At 41.9% G+C, this 17,591-nt stretch overlaps 1 protein-coding gene across 1 annotated transcript in view; it reads right to left on the bottom strand.

The window, feature by feature from the left end:
• The window catches only part of cntn5 (contactin 5), a gene marked incomplete at its 3' end in the record, with an annotated part of 350,866 nt that overhangs the window by 62,049 nt on the left and 271,226 nt on the right, over nucleotides 1-17,591 (bottom strand). The window contains exons 13-14 of the mRNA XM_080731735.1: nucleotides 11,713-11,840; nucleotides 9,894-10,081 (exon numbers count right to left, since the gene is read on the bottom strand). Of these exons, the coding sequence (XP_080587861.1) occupies nucleotides 9,894-10,081; nucleotides 11,713-11,840 (316 nt within the window). The remainder of the gene's footprint in view (nucleotides 1-9,893; nucleotides 10,082-11,712; nucleotides 11,841-17,591) is intronic.

Raw genomic sequence — 17,591 nt, 5'->3', positions numbered from 1 at the left:
TTCTTACTTATAAGAACCAGACATGGCAACACTGGATTTCATGAGCTCGCGGCTTTTCACTTTGTAGCTTTGCAGCTTTTTATGTTTCTTTTGTTCAATTTAAAGCTATTTCTATTGTTTGCAACAATATGTTAATTCTTCCCTTTTCACTTTCATCCCCACTGGAGGGAATTCAGAGCAGATTAAAATACCCTCGCTGTCAGACAGAAACCTCTTATCTCCATATCTCCAGATTCTAACTTTTTGTGTTAATTAATGCCCCACTACTACAGCGTCACACAGCATCAAACGTAGCAGATCAGGGGGGGCTCGGTGGCTCAGTCGGTAGCTTGTAGATCTGCTACTTTTGCTGCTTTTGAATTTGAATCCTGAAAAGTAACAGTTTTGTAGCCTACATATCGCCGTTGTCGGGTGAAAACCTAGTATGTCCAAAACTGTTCGTTTAAAAATTTTCATTTTAAAAATGATTTCAACTAGTGAAAACGGCCGATCTACAAGCACACAACGCCTCGCACCGCGAGGCGTTGTGTGCTTGTAGATCTGCTGTTTTCACTACTTTTGTGCGACGGCGTTGTACGATGAAGCAGGGCTTTACTTTGCGAAAGAACATACAAATTTGAAACTTGGAGATACGAGGTTTCCACCCGACAACGACGATATGGGGTTTCCACCTGACAGAGACACTGTTGGTTTTGACTATTTTGCAGCCAATGTGTATTTCCAACTGCAATGTAACACTTAAAATATCAGCTCTACAAGCTCACAACGTGTTGCCATTAAGACTTCTTTTGAGCTTGCACGGTAAATCTGCTGTTTTTTTTTATCCCATATTTGAATAGAGGGGCTTAAATGGTTAAACGTAAATTCTGACTTTGCTGGCAAACTGCTACACTGCAGCGCTATTCATTACTTTAGAAATGTATTCAACTGTATAATGTATGATTCTGTCTTCTGAATCAATATGCGACAAACACACATCCACAGGATTAGAGGGGACAATTTGCATTCTGCTTCCCTTCCCTGTCCAACCAAGTATGACAAACAAGTGGAATAAAAATAGAACATTCTAAACAGATACAATTGTGTTACTCTATGTCATTGGTTCTTTAAAGTAGGGTCCCACCCCACAAGGGTATCTACAGTATGGGGGGGATAGCATTCAGGATTTCATCTTTTGATGTTTTGCTTTTCTTTTGCCCTTCAAAGGTGCCACACAAAAGTAGCGAAAATATCTACAAGCTCACAACACATTGCATGATGACAAGTTTGTAGATATTTGCAGTATTTTTCAACAATTTTGAAAGAGAAAGAGGAAAAGTCTGTCAGTGTAAAAATAGTCTACACAGTCAAATAAATTGCTCCAAGTCAGTCGTTTATTACATTGGATCCATCGGGTACCGATGTCCCGATACCACTTTTTTGCTGACCAAGTACAAGTACGAGTACTTAATTTGAGTATTTGCCGATACCGAATACCGATACTGCAAGTTAAGTTTCTGTACAAGTGCTTAAATAGTGTGTGGCGCTCCAAAATAAAATGCTTTAAATAATTATGTTGTCACGCCTAGAGTGAGAGAAGGTGAAAACACTGTTCATAAGTTGAACTAACACACACAAAACTGTGTCTTAGGACTTTTGATATGTTGTTACCAACATATTTATGAAACAAACTGGTATCTGGCGCTGGCGTAAGCAATAACGGACGAGTACGAGTAGAGCAAAATAGGCCGGTATCGGGGCGAGTACCGATTCTGGTATCGGTATCGGGACATCCCTAATCGGAACACAGGTTATTTTTTGCTCTCATGCCTCTCATGTCTCATGTCCATAAAGTGTATACTTTTCAGGATTCAAATAAAACAAAATAAAATAAAATAGCAAAAGTAGCTGATCTGCTAGTGTTGATACATTTGTGTGACGCTATAGTATGATCAAGTAGGGCATCGACCCATCTAGACCGGGTACGCATATCTGTGTCACCACTTTAACCATTATTTCATGCTTTAATTATTGCAAAATAGCAGATATACAAGCTCACAGCGCGGTACTGAGTGCCGCTGCGAGCTTGTAGATCTGCTATTTTTGAAAAAATATTGAAAATCGTTGCAAATCTTTGAATGTATATATTTTTTAAAGCAGACATTTGTAACGCAAATCCTTCTTTCCCTTGGTCCCTGGAACTAAATATTTTCAGATGGGGGTCCGTGTTCAAATACATATAATTCTAGGGGTTCCTTGACATGAAAAGGTTTGAGAACCCCTGACAGAGAAACATAGTTTTTTTTTTCAGAAAACTGTTAGGATCTGGAAGACTTTTTTCAGGTCGACATGAAGTTAAAATACTGTATATGGAGATAGGAGGTTTCTGGTCGACAGCAATGATATACTGTCCAGCACCACTGCAGCATACGGAGGAGTTGTTGAATGTGACCCTCAGACCCTGGCCAGTGTTGTCTGCCACAGATACAGATATGTGTGCACAGGGCCAGCCGCTGGTACAGCAGCAGTACAGCCAGGGGTGTCGCACCAAATTCTGGGCCCTGGGTACAAGGATTCACTGCGGGCCCCAACATGAATGTTCTTCATATTTGTGCTTTAACTATTGAAAAACAGCAGATATACAAGCTCACAGCCGCGCTGCGAGCTTGTAGATCTGCAATTTTTTTTAAATCGTGAAAGTTTGTGCAAGTCTTTGAATATTTCAAATGCTTCTAGGGTTTTTTGAAAAAACCTATGTTTCTATTAACCTGACTTGCGTCAGATGGTGGCAGTAGTGCGTAGGCTACCGCTCTACTTTACCATCTGAGATCTCTCGGTGGGAGTTGATAACGCTCGTAAAGCCCCGGGCCGGACCAATCAGCGGCAGCTACGGGCGGGCTCTGAGTGGCTCTGAGCCAATAGAGTCTGATTGCAGACCACGTGGATGCAGACAGGCCAATATGAGTGGTTGGAGTTGGCACTCCCAGACTGTGACAGAGAGACGGCCACATCCAATCACCTGCTAAAGAATTTCAAAAAATGGCCCGCCCCTTACATCGAGTCTGCCCGAGAGATCTCAGATGGTAAAGTAGAGCGGTAGCCTACGCACTACTGCCACCATCTGACGCAAGTCAGGTTATGTTTCTATGTAAGTGGTGCTAAAACCTTTTCATGTCAAGGACCCCGAAAATGATATCTATTTGGCCGTCGGACGCCCATCTCAAAGTAATTAGTTCCAGGGACCCCCCCAGAAGCGAAATTTGAGTTACAAATGTTCGCTTGAAAAAAACACATATATTCAAAGATTTGCACGCATTTTCACGACTTTTCAAAAAATAGAAGATCTACAAGCTCGCAGCGCGGCACTCGGTGCCGCGCTGTGAGCTTGTATGTGTGCTATTTTTCAATTGCATAAGTATAAAATAATTAAGGCCCCTCCACCTTGGGCCCTAGTAACTCAGTCCCACTTTCCCTGCCCTCCTTGTGACGCCCCTGAGTGCAGCCCTCCAGTGCGCATAAATCAGCCCGAGGAGGCTTAGCATGTGTTCAGGCTTATCTGTCTCCCGGTGTAGACTTTGATAAACATGGCTGTGTGATTCACCGCAGGTCTTTAATCATGATGGCATCCGGGTTGCTGTGACCTTTCCAGGGATTGATTCCTTATTCAGCTTTAAGCCATTTAGACCCGGCGGTAGGCAATATTACGCATTATTTTAAGCTAACTATTAAAAAATAGCAGATCTAGAGTGCCGCGCTGCGAGCTTCTAGATCTGCTATTTTTGAAAAATTGTGAAATTTGTGCAATCTTTGAATATTTTTGACCCAATTCTATAAGTGTCCTCTTCTTTTTTGAAAAAGACATGTTTCTATGTCAGTGGTGCTCAAACTTTGTCATGTCAAGGACCCACAAAATTTGGCCACAGACCCCCATCTCAAAATATAATAATAGTTACAAATGTTTGCTTTAAGAATACATAGATTCAAAGATTTGCACACATTTTCACGACTTTTCAAAAATAGCAGATCTACAAGCTTGAAGCGCGGCACTTGGTGCCGCGCTGTGAGCTTGTATATCTGCTATTTGTCAATAGCTAAAGTATAAAATAATTCCGGTCTAAATGGGTTAATAAGCCTTTTTGGTACAACGAGCCCCATGTCTAAGAATCTGTAATTATGGAGCCCATGCTAAAAAGCTGTTAAGGATTTTTCCTTTGGATCTTTACAAAGCCAACATGCCTAGATAACGAACCGACAAGACAGTATAGATCAATTGATCAATCTATGGATCGATTGGTTAACTTGGGAAGATAACAAAACTAGAAAAATATTGTTCCTTCGAAACAATTGTGGGCTCGCTTCAAGGCAGAAAGCAATGGCTATAAAAGCACAAAATGTCAAGATCGCAGGCAGTGCTCTCTTTGACGTTACTGACGTCAAAGATTGGTCCATTTTGTTCCAAAAATGTGTTGTGCAAAAGTTGACCCGCTGGTGGCGCTATAACAGGCCAATGTGAGAAGGTTGGTATCTGTTCCTTGACCTATTGGGAATGTGCTTGCAAGATTTCACGCACATCCCAGGCTGTGTTCATGATTTGAGGTGTTTTTGGCTTTGGACACTTTATCGCTGCTTGCAGCTATATTTATTATTATTATTTTATAATCTTTTTGTGTGCACTTCATAGGCATGTTAGATAAAGGTCCTTAGATTGCGTGTAGAATGTTTCATGCAAATTGCAAAAAAAAATCCTAGAATAAAAACGGGTTTAAGCGTTTTACAAACTGCTCAAAATTATATAGCGCCCCCCTTTGGCCATTTGGGGTAAGATTGGTTTCAGTGATATTTGAACTAACCCTCTACACTATTTTGTCATGAAAATGTGACTTTGCATGTATGTTTTAGAGGCAGAAGAATAATTTGCATAAAAATGCAATATTGTTTGAATTATTTAAAAAAGCATGTTTCAATGTTAAAGAAATCCGATCTGACAGATCTTTAGATATCGGTCCAAAGTTCACGTAAAAAAAGTTTTGTGCACGTGACGCGAAAATTCCAGAATAAAAGCGGGTTTACGCGTTTTACAAACTGCTCAAAGTGGCGGAAAATCGAAGGGCGGAGCTTACTTAACAACGACACAGATGTCTTCCGCTTGAGTCAAAGCACGCGTGTAACAAGTTGCATGTCTTCAAACGAAACGAGTCATGACTTGTGCCCGTTTGAAGTTTGAATTTTCAGACGCTTCGTATAGCGCCCCCCTTTGGCCGATTGGAATAAAATTGGTTTCAGTGATACTTTGACTAACCCTCCACATCTTTGCCAAATGCCATGAACGTGTAACTTTGCATGTATGATTTAGAGGCCGAAGAATAATTTGCATAAAACCGCAATATTGGTTGAATTATTAAAAAAATATATTTCACTTTAAAAAAAATCTGGTTGATCAATCTGACCGTATTGGTCCAAAGTTCATGTGAAAAAAGTTTCGTGCACTTGACGCGAAAATCCCAGGAGGAGATAGATTTTTACTGTTTTTCATATAATTCCGAATTGTGGGAGACCTAAAGGTCAGAGGTCAAAAGTTAGAGGGTAAAAGTTGTTCGGCATGAGGAGACGCATAAGTGTATACAGGTTTCATGGCTGTATGTATAACACAGCATGAGCTATACCTGTTCAAAGATCGCACTTTCGAAGGCTTCCTGCAGCGCCACCATTTGGCCGATTGCTGTAAAAAGTAATAGCACGCGTCGCCACAGTAAGCTGAACACATTGATGTTTTTATTTTCATTTTCTCACTAAGTATGTAGGAGTAGAAAGGAACCGAAAATCCCGTCTACTTACTAGATAAATAAATAAATAAATAATGACAATATCTAAAGTGTGCTCGCCAGGTACTGGCGAGCCCACAACTACAGGCTGAGTCTCTTCAAGAATAGAGCTGCAATACTGAATACTTCTTTTACATGAATAGAACCTTATTAACCATTTAAACCCCAGCATCCCTATTGTGGGGAGGGCTTTCACAGGAAAATAGACTATCGTCACAACGCGACGCGCTGCGTCGCCTAACCGCTCTGCAACTGGTGGTCCTTGAAATGAAAAAGGTTTGAGAACCACTGGGTAAACCCATTAAAACCAGGAAAGCATCAGTGTCGTTTCAGACTTTTAGCACATTGGTTCTTTGAGAATTGGCTATTCAAAAATAGCAGATATAAAAGTCATAGCGAGTCACTTTGTGCCAAGCTATGAGCTTGTATATGTGGGTCAGTGACGTGACGCCCCCAAAAATGTGTTTTTAAAAAAACTTTAAATTGTAGGCATAAAAGTTATTTACTTTTGTTCTACTCACTCTCAACCTTATGGAAATACATTTTGTTTTTAGATATTTTATTGGAATCAGACTTTATTCAGCAGTTTGTTGTACTTGTGCCTAAAATCGTCATATGGTGTGACATGAAAATAATTGTTCATAAAATGAAAATGGAGTACATCTTTCTTAAGTTACTCACTTTATCAAAGTCCTTTATCATAACTAACCAGTGATCCACTATAGTTTTTTGAAAATTAATTATATCTGTATATTTTTTTCATAATCGACACTCTGTGTGAGGCCCATGTTCATGATCTTACAACATATTTTAAATGTATTCTGTCAAAACTTTCTCTAAAATTACACAAATATTTGTGACTCTTCCTGATAATATTCTCTATGTAATCCATAAACATTTTTTTGGTTTAATCATTAATAAAGGTATGATTTTTCACTATTTGGAATGTCACACCAAATGATTTAGTGTCAGACCGTAGGATCATATCTTCATGTGTCAAAGCAAACTGTGTTTTAACCTACCTATTAGTGAGTACTGAACTTTACTGATTGATTAAACAATTACCCAGGATAACATGGCCTTAATATTTCTGAACAGGATATTATTGTAGGGCTTTAACATGGGATAAGAAAGAATTGTAGTAGTAGATGGATGATGAGGATGTGCACAGGAATGCTACGCACACCTAAGTCTTCTGCCGGCCCACGGCAGAAGGATCCTAAAGAGACAATAAGGCGCATAGCCACACTTGGAGCCAAGGCAACATTTTATTAACACCAATTAGTGGAAACAGAACTCAGCATTCAGGTAAATTGCTTTTTCCCGAAGTCTCCTGAACTTGAACACAGCATTTTGTGTTGAACAAATGTAATTAGGAATCATGACATTACACCACATCTCCACTAGCTAAAGAGTGCTGGGTTGCGCAACTCCGAAAATAGCTGATCTACAAGCTCTCGCAGCACAACGTGTTGAGAGCTTGTAGATCAGCTATTTTCGCTAGTTTTGTCTCGGGTCCTACCTTAACACTGTCCACTGTCCAGTCCAGTGAGTGAAAGTACAAAAGTATTAGATCAGATTAGATTATACATTTAGACTGTATTGTACATCAGCCAGTCGTATTTGGTGAGGGTAGCAAACCGGCTGCCTTGTTGCGGTTCTGCTATGCCACAGACAACCTCCTGCTCTTCGTAGAAAATGCAGTCTCGCCCCTTTGGCTCCTCTCTCCTTGCTGGGTCATTGTTTAGTTTCTCCCTGTACTTTCTCGTTCTCTCAGCACTTGTCATTTTCCAGCTGACAAAAGAAAATGGAATGTATAGTTTAAGACAAAGAGAAAATATTGTTTAGATTGAAACAATATGTTAAGGTTTCTGTGAAGGGGTTTCTGCTCTGTCTGATGAATTTGAAGTATCACTGAATGAAGCTAAATTACATTTTATGTAAAACAAATGTTTAAATGTACAAAAGAAACATGGAACTTTGTTATTTATTGTTATATCTGTAGTTAAATACAGTATAAATCATATGGTGTGACAATCAAGTCATATGGCGTGACAAGCAGACATGTCACACCATTATGATTAAGTGTCACACCATATTACGTTTTCTGCATTTAGGTTTACCTTGAGGCTACTATGTACACATTAGCATGCTAACAGCATGCTAGCTATAACAAAGCAACCTAGATCTACATGGAAATATGACCAAAACTTCAAATAACTTAAGCTTTTTTTAATGAAAAGGTGTCACACCAACAGACATCCAAAGTGGTGAGTTTGTCAAAGTTTCAACAAGATGGCATTTCATGAAAATGTTAAAATCATAACTCACCTCAGACACCTGTCTTGCAGTTGTGCTGGGAGTGCTGAATAGCCTTACAGAAGAAGGACCTCTCTAGCCAATAGGTGTCCAAATAATTGCCTGTTTAATTTGTCCAAACTAGTGTCACACCAAATGATTTTGGTTTGGGGGACAAAATGTTTTTGATCAGAAATGACTGAAAACATTATGCTTTGACTTTGAAAAGATATAGGCTCACAAATAAACATTTTTTTAGCCTAAATTCATTTTCAAATGATTTTTAGCAATTCTTTTTCTTAGTTTTATTCAAGTTCCCATTTGAGAAACAAGGTCAGGACAGTCACACCATATGAGTTTTGCCATGTTTGGTTGAAAATTCTGAAGAAATGAGGAATGAAATGTTTTAATCTTGAGTAAGTTCACATAAAGCTTAATGTCCTGCACAATATTCAGAAGGTTTTTGACAAATATATTTTTTATTTATACATGTTTGACACAGAGGACAGCGAAAACGTTACGTCACGTCACCCACCCACGTGCTATTTTGTGCAAATCTTTGAATACATATGTTTTTAAAGCGACATTGTTTAACTAAACTCTTTGGAGGTCCCTGGAACAGAATTTTAGATGGGTGAGGTCCACGGCCAAATACATAATTTCGGGGATCCTTGACATGAAAAAGTTTGTGCACCACTGATATAGAAAGATAGATTTTTCTGAAAACTGTTCGGACATTTCTAACATTTATCATCAGCATTTATTATTGCTGTAGGCATAAAGTTATTCTTACATTCTCCTGTTGCAAAGGAAAAACAGTGTCGCCTACACAGTCCACACCAGATAATAAAAATGTATTAATGCTTGGATATCATTGTTTGCTTTCACCACCAATGCTGTTGGCTTTACTTTGATTACTTGGTCTACTTTTAGAAATTAGCAAACACTATAAAGAAGTAATATTGAAAGACATTTCCAGAAAAGGCACAAATAAGCAAACATATTTTGCAGCTCAGATTTTTTTGTAATTCATTCTTGGGTCAAATTCGTCGCCTCAAAAGGTTGCCTATACCCCTGGCCTACTGTATAGCATATACTACACCTCAGGGACGTGCAGAGTTAGGGGCAGGGGCTGAAAGCTCAAAAAGGGCACATAGCCGATCTCCAAGCTCACAAAGCGTCTTGTCTGTGTGTGATGCCGCACTCAACTAAGTATGCTGTAATCAAGATTCAAACCAAGTGCAATTCTTTCAACATAAAATGATGCATTCAAGTTCAGGAGAGTTTGGAAAAAGGTAATTCGCTTGAATGCTGCATTCAATGGAAAGGGGGCATTTGCATTTCTTTCAAAACTAGTGAAAGTGCAACTTTCATGGTCTGGAGAGGACACTTTTACAGACGGGTAAAAGGACAGGGGCTCAAGCCCCCATTTGATGTCTATGCGTGCACTAGAGTTCTCAACGGGCCTGAAAAGTAAGGCCCGGCCCTAACTGGGCCCTAACTGGTCAGGCCCGAAGCCCTACCCGGCCCTACTAGTTAGCATACATTTTAGGCCCTACCCGGCCCGAAAACCTTCGGGTCGGGTCGGGTATGGTCGGGTCTATCATATAGTAATAGTAATAAAATAATAAAAACAAGTATTTTATTTTTTCTTTGAGCCCGAGGCCCTACCCGGCCCGACTAATTAGCATACATTTTAGGCCCTACACTACCCTAAATGTCGGTCGGGTTCGGGTATGGTCGGGTTCGGGCAGAATTTGAGAACTCTAGCGTGCACGTGCCTGCTACACTTACCCGTTCTCGTACGGTCTGGATGTACTCGAAGTGTCCGCCGTCCTGCTGGAAGTTGATGGGCCTGTGGTTGAGCAGCCACTGGAAGCCCACGTCCAGCGAGGTGTCGTGGGACGCCCGGCAGCTGAGCACCACGCTCTCCCCCACCGTCACCTCCACCCGCACAGGGCTCAGCTCCACCCGCATGGCCTCTGCAACAAGCACAAAGCTGCTGCACTGTCACCTCAGGATGACACACCGCTAGTGCCCCCGCCCCGGAGCCAGTGGTTCGGGTGGCAGCAGTGGTAAAGTATCACCCCACCACCGTGGAGGTTGTGGGTTCGAGTGTGCCTTTGTCGAGCATGGGTGGGGACTCCCAGCGGGGTCCTCACATTATTTTGGGAGGTCCCCAGATGATTAACACCGAGTTTTACTTAATTGTTTTCTCACTCAACAGTAAACAAACCAACATAATGAGGCGGAAATTGTGAAAATAGCCGAACTACATGCTCACAAGTCACAACAACGCCTCGCAAAACACGAACCGTGTTATACAAATTGTAATGCCTCAACTCTTAATGCTCGTAGGGTGGGGGGGTCCCCAGTTTAAATATGATTATTTTGGGGGTCACAGCCTAAAAAGGTTGAGAACCACTGCTCTGTACGAACTAAACTGGCCCGCTTGGGCTAGGGGAAACCAGGCGGGATGGGTGACATTGGTCAAAAATGCAACCAAATGGATTTGGTTCCATTTGTACAATCACATGGGGGTCCTTGAAAATAAATTATTTTGAGAACCACTGTAAAAGGGGACTCATAGTGTCATACAGTAGCAAATCAGTGTCATAGATATTCTGAAGAAAATCCAGAGACTGACATTCAGTAATAATAAAAATAAGTTTATGTAAAACACTAAATCTTAAATTTGCCACGGACAAAGACAAATCTCGCCACGGACACATTTGTGCCTTGTACGGATTAAGGCCCAGGCCTGTTCTCTTAATATTTCCATTAAAGCTGTGAGTGTGCTTTCTGTTAAGTCTGCAGTTGAGAGATCCGTTTAGAGACTGACCAGCGAGTCCAGTGAGGGCATTTAGACCACTGAACGTGTCCTTGTAAATACAGCATGATTCTTCAATGTGAAAAGCTGGCAGCAGCACTGAACGGCCGAACGAGTGCAATAAATTCTCCCGAGCAAAAGGGGGGAGAAATGACATTGGGGCATGAATGGGGCTGTTTACCAGTTGCCAGGGCCAGGGGTGTCGCACCAAATTCTGGGCCCTGGGTACAAGGATTCACTCACATTTTGTGCTTTAACTATTGAAAAATAGCAGATCTACAAGCTCACAGCGCGGCACCGAGTGCCGCGCTGTGAGCTTGTAGATCTGCAATTTTTGAAAAATCGTGAAAATGTGTGCGGAGTCTGAATATTTCAAATCCTTCTAAGGTTTTTTGAAAAACCTATGTTTCTATGTCTGTGGTGCTCAAACCTTTTCATGTGAAGGACCCCCAAAATGATATGTATTTGGCCACGGACCCTCATCTCAAAATATTTAGTTCCAGGAAGCAAAATTTGAGTTACAAATGTTCGCTTAAAAAATACATATATTCAAAGATGTGCACACATTTTCACGACTTTTCAAAAATAGCAGATGTACAAGCTCGCAGCGCGGCACCGAGCTTGTATATCTGCTATTTTTCAATAGCTAAAGACAGGCCCCTCCACCTTGGGCCCTAGTAACTCAGTCCCACTCCCCCCCCAACCCCTTGTGACACCCCTGCCAGTTGCTGACCGGTGCTAATTTGGCAGAAAAACAAAAAGCCCCCCCTGGGCATCACTTACCTTTTACCCACAGCGTCGCCGTCATCTCCGCCGTGCCAAACTTGTTCTCCGCCCGGCACACGTAGTTCCCTTCGTCTGCTCGGCTGGAGTTCACTATTCTGAGGGTGTTGTTCCGTAGCAGCGTAATCCTTGGAGAGAGGAGGAGAGAGGGCCGAAAAATCAATATTAGCAATGACAAACACATTTGTGTTTAAGCAGCTGCAGCAGTGTGCAGGTTCTATGAGCCCAAGCGTGGCCGGTACAACGTGTGCAGCAGTAGTACATCAATGGACTTGTGTTGGAAATGCCGTGGGGCGAGTTTACACCCCAGTTCCACCTGGACACGAAGCAATACATCAAAGCTGTGTTTAGGAGTAACCAGTGGTGGGAGAAATACTTTTTTTTTGTTTCTTATGGAACGACTTCAGACATTTTCAACGTAAGTATGTATCTTCGTTTAAATGGTCCTCAGTAAAACTCATTAATGCATTGGGTGCAAGTCCCGATAGTCACGAGAATTTCCCTATGTAGCTCACTGCCTTTCTTCTCTTCTAGTCTCGCGAGGCCAGACTGTTGCCTCCGCGATTTGGGCAAATGCTCCTCCCGGCATACAGTCTGGCAAACGGAAATAGAAACAATGAGTGCGAGATAAAGCGGATGTGCCGCAACCACTCCCTTGGTGCAGTAACAATAACATGTCCTACTGGAAGCGTTAAGTCTCCTTTCAATATTTCTGGGGGGGTTATTTTGTATTTCTCTGGTGTTATTGGTGTTACCTCCATGATGTTTTCAAACGTTTTATTAAACTATACAACCATAACAAGAATAGGCCGCTCGAATGACTTTGTCTGAGCTATTGTGTTTCTGTTATGTTTCCAATGGGACTACAGTTCAGTGCAGCACTGGCTACTTCCGATACTCGCCGTTCGGGAGCTGCCGTTCCAGACTCTATATAGCATTCGGAGATTGTGAAATAGTTGTCTGGCTACGCGAGACTATCTCTTGCCTAACGTGCGAGAATATCAGTTGTGCACTATTGGACTCCAACCATGAATCGTGCGTGTTTACGCTGTCCACAGCTTCAAAATAAAATAACAAAATTGAAAAACTGACCATCCGTTAAAGAACTAGCTCCTGTGTTGTATAAACAGTGAGTGAAAGGAACCATCCCATGGCTCGGAAGGATCTGCGTCCGGTTGCCATGATAATAGTGCAGCGATCAAATGGGTCCGTGAAGAAACTGTGCCGAGAGGTTTAGTTCCGCTTTTTTAGTTCCGGTTTTCAATCATTTCTTTTTAAATTTAAATTAAAGCTTAAATTAAATTCTCTGGATTATTGGGCCTAGCAGGGAGCTACATAGAAAGGGTTATTTTTGGCAGGGACTGTGTTGATATGGTAACGTTTCTTTCGTACTCGGTCTGTGTCTCAGTGGAGGCCTGCCCTGTGGGCAGTTCAGAAACTTGAGTAGGCTACCAGTGATATAATCAACGGGGGAATCCAAGGGCAGGCTTTCTATTCCTGGAAAGCTAGAAGACTATACAAGAGATGTGCTCGCATTAATACAAAATAATAAAATACATTTCAAATCCTGTTCGAAATACGCAGGTTTCTGAACTGTCCACAGCCCTATCCTCTGAGATACGAAGAAAGTAGTCAAACATTTTACCATATTATAACCAGTAAGACTCCCTAATCGGGAGATAAGCGACCGTAGGTCTCGCTAGAAGAGGGCCATGTGAGAAATGAGGGGTGGGGTCTCCGCGTTGCCTTGGCGGACGAATAGGTACCGGCCCCGGCTCTCCCGGACGCTCCTAGGCCGAGTTAGGGCATTTTATGTGAGCTGCAGTGGAGGGGGTCCTCCACTGGGGGCGCCACCACTTTTGCATCCGTTCTGGAGTAGCAGGAGTGGGTGGTCCCCGGGAATTCCCCGTGAGCAGCCCCGTGGGGGTGGTCATTTGGTCATTTTTGCACATTTGGTATTTTTTTTACACCTGGGGGTCCCCCAGGGACCTGGGGGTCCCTGGAACTCCGGGGGTCCTTGGAGGTTGTAGTTTGGCAGGTAAGGAGTGTGTGTGCAAAATCTGGCATGGATCGGGGCAACGGTTGCGGAGATATGAGCAGGGCAAAAGTGTGACGTCTGACGTGTGACGGACGGACGGACAGACTGACTGACTGACTGACGCACGGACACCTGGTGGAGCTTTCTGTAGTAAGTGCGACCTACGGTCGCAATGATTATTAGAGAGGACCAACTAGGCTATTTAAGAGTTATTAGAGTTGTGAGTATCTATCTGCCATTTTTGAATTTGTGTTGTATGTATCCACCAGTTTCCCAACAAGTTTACTGGGGGAAAATGTGTGCTTCACACAGCTGATTCAAATCACTTAAGAAAGCACCAAGTAATCGCTGCAATCATCAGCAGCACAACAACCAATCATATGAATCAGCCAAGAGGAGAGGAAGTGATGCCCACTTTTCACGCAAAGGCTCATGGGACATAGGAAGCGTGTGAATATTTTGTAATAATGATCAAAATCTGCACATAATTAGAATGAGATTTGTAAAGACATGTGGCAGAGGCCTGTCTTGTTTCTGTAGCGTGAAGCTATAGAAGTACTGCACCCAAATCCAACCCTTGATGCTGCGTGCCTGTGCCAAAGGGGTCACATTTTCATAGTCTTTGCTATGACCCTGCCGGTGAATCAAACAATTACCTCCCAATCTCAGCGTGGACACTCTAACAACAAAGCCACTGAAGCAGGTGAAAGAAAATGGTTGGTTGTAAAACACTAAAGCAGGGGTCTTCAACGTTTTCAGGCCAAGGACCCCTTAGTTGAGAGAGATATGAAGCAGGGACCCCCACAACCCTTTCATAGATTCCATATAGTTTCATCAGTGTATTTTGGATTCATGTCAATTTGTGTTTTCAGATATTTAACCACTGGAGCCGTCATTACCTAATAAACTTGACCTTTTCTGTACTTAGTCTGCTCTTTTTCCCCTCTACACCAAACCTCTTTGCCGAAAATAGCTGATCTACAAGCTCACTGCGAGGCGTTGTGAGCTAGGAGATCTGCTATTTTGGGCTACGGTTCTCAGAATATGGACACTAGGGTTCAAGTTGTTAATATAAAAAGGATTGGAAGATTTGGAGGACCCCCTGTAGTAACTCTGAGGACACCCTGGGGATCCCGAACCCCCTGTTGAAGACCCCTGCACTAAAGTACTGAAAAGAAAAATGGAAGTTACAGTATTTTACTAAATATACTTGGTTACTTTCTACCACTGAAAGAATGGTCAGGAAATGTCTCAAGAGGAACTCATCAACAGCAATGGGTTTCATTCATTGTGGTAACCTTCACCAACGGTGATTTGAATAGGAGCAAATGGTTAAGTGGATAGACGCATGCCGTCTCCAATCTATACGCAATCAATTGACAATGAAGATGGATTAATGAAAGACATCTAGATAGGACTGAATAAACCCCTCTCAAAAGGGATTAAAACACAGATGCAATTAGCGATGATGAGGATTAAGCTAAGGACGAGACAAGTGTTTATCAAAACCTCTCCGTCGGGTGGAAACCTCATACAGTTATTAACATATCCAAAACTGTTACTTTTCAGGATTCTACATTTTAAAATAGCAAAAGCAACAGATCGACTAACTAGCTTGAGCTTGCAGATCTGCTACTTTTGATGTTTTTGTGTGACGCTGTAGTATGATCAAGTAGGGCAGGGGTCTTCAACGTTTTCAGGCCAAGGACCCCTTAGCTGAGAGAGAGATGAAGCAGGGACCCTCACAACCTTTTCATAGATTCCATAGTTTCATTATTTGACAGCACAATCAGTGTATTTTGGATTCATGAAATGTTTTCAGATATTTAACCACTTGAACCATCAATACTTAACAAACTTGACCTTTCACTCTGTACTCTCACTCTGTACGTCTGCTCTTTTCCCCCCTACACCAAACCTCTTTGCCAAAAATAGCAGATCTACAAGCTCACAACGCCTCGCTCTGCGAGGTGTTGTGAGTTCTCAGAATATGGATGCTAGGGATCAAGTGGTTAATATAAAAAAGAAAGAAAAAAAAAAGGTTTCTATCACACAAAGATTTGGAGGTCCCCCTGTAGTAACTCTGAGGACCCCCTAGGGGTCCCGGGCCCCCTGTTGTAGACCCCTGAAGTAGGGTGTTAATTTAAGAAAAAGCATATTATAAACTTTAAATACAGAGAAGCGGTTTCTGCCCGACAGAAACAATATGACTTTATTAAAGGTGATTCTTTGGAGCAGTTTTTTTTTTAGGGGGAAAGGGAAATGATAATAGCCAGTAGCCACTGAACCACAACACTGTACTCAACAGCAATACAATAAATGAATACATTTTTCCTAGTCTTTGCACATGTAAGATAATATAGTATCAAAGCAAAACAGCGAAAGCAACAAAATTGATGGTGCTATCTTCCTGCATTGCAGTCTATTTGTCGAAGCCTGAAAACTGATATACTCAATGAAACGCATACATAAACCTGTCAAATTAATGCAAACCATATCATGCAGCTGTACTCTTTGAGAAGCGCAAAGGGTAACGTCAAGGTAATACAAACCTAATAAAGCTAAGATAAGCACCCGGGCATGCCTTTGCATTTCGCAAACGGGGCACCCTTGCCCCCGTTGAATGATTGCCAGCCCTATATTACAATGTCCTCCCAAGGTCTGTCATAGGTGGATCAAGAACGAAGGATATGACACCAAACGACAAACAGAACGTGACTCTGTTCTGTTACGCTGCGGCGTGAGCTACGTGATCAGCGAGTTTCCGAGGGGGACAGAAGTGCTCCTCCCAGAGCACCCAATGTCATTCATTTTATCAATATATTAATATTTATGATCACATTGTCTTTCTCCCCCGTTTAATCCATCATCCTAATCATCATCATCATCATCATCATATTTGAGCTCGGCTGCAGAAAGTGGGATGAATATTTACAAAATGTATTATTTTTAAGCGGTGTCAGCCACTTCATCAAGTGACTCTGAGTGTGTGCATGTATGTACACAACATGTATGTCTCCATCTTACACAAACACCTGCAACTGATTACAAAACAAACAGCAAGGCACAGCGCGACAGTCACACACGCACCACAAAATACATGCACGCACGCGCACACACAACACACACTGGCCGGCACCACGGCACGCGTCCATGCTCACGCACATGTACACCACTTATGAATGCAGGCATTGGTAAAGCATGAACACATGTCATACAGTCAGAAACATTCACGTCAAGTCATTTATTGCAAAATGGAATACACAATAAGCAGATTTAACCATTTATTGCATAAATGGAATACAGTTAATCTTGGTGTTTAAAGGGCTCCGCGATAGGAGATGCTCCCTGGAATTTTGTGCAAGCTTTTCTGAGCATGCTAAGCAAAATCAGGGAACGCAAGCAATACCCCCCATAGCGATACAATAGTAGAATAATAGCAAAACATTGACATGTAACTTAGTCAAATCACAGTATTTGAGCATAACATTGACATGTAACTTAATCAGACAATCACAAGTATTTGAGCTTAGCCAGACTGATCGTGCAAAGGTGGAGGCTGGGGTGGAGGAGGCAGCTAGCAGCGAATGATTCCGAAGCTTCGGAAACCAAGCAGAGGAAGAGAAAACACGCCGTATTTAAAGGTGACGTAAAGACCAGCAGGTATGATAATGAGGTATGAGAACAGAGCTGACTGACATGTGACTACAGCTTGCAGCGACTTGACTCCCATGTCCTGCATAAACTAACGCTGAAGCTTCATTTATTTGATAAATGTTTTTATACTTATTTTATAATTTATTGATTTTTCATTTTGACGGTGGACAAAACATAATAATAA

Source organism: Nannobrachium achirus (assembly GCF_963921795.1).
Source record: "Nannobrachium achirus genome assembly, chromosome: 8".
In the NCBI taxonomy this organism is placed as follows: Eukaryota; Metazoa; Chordata; class Actinopteri; order Myctophiformes; family Myctophidae; genus Nannobrachium; species Nannobrachium achirus.
The sequence above is the reverse complement of the archived record's forward strand: the minus strand, read 5'-3'. Positions and strand labels throughout refer to the sequence as shown.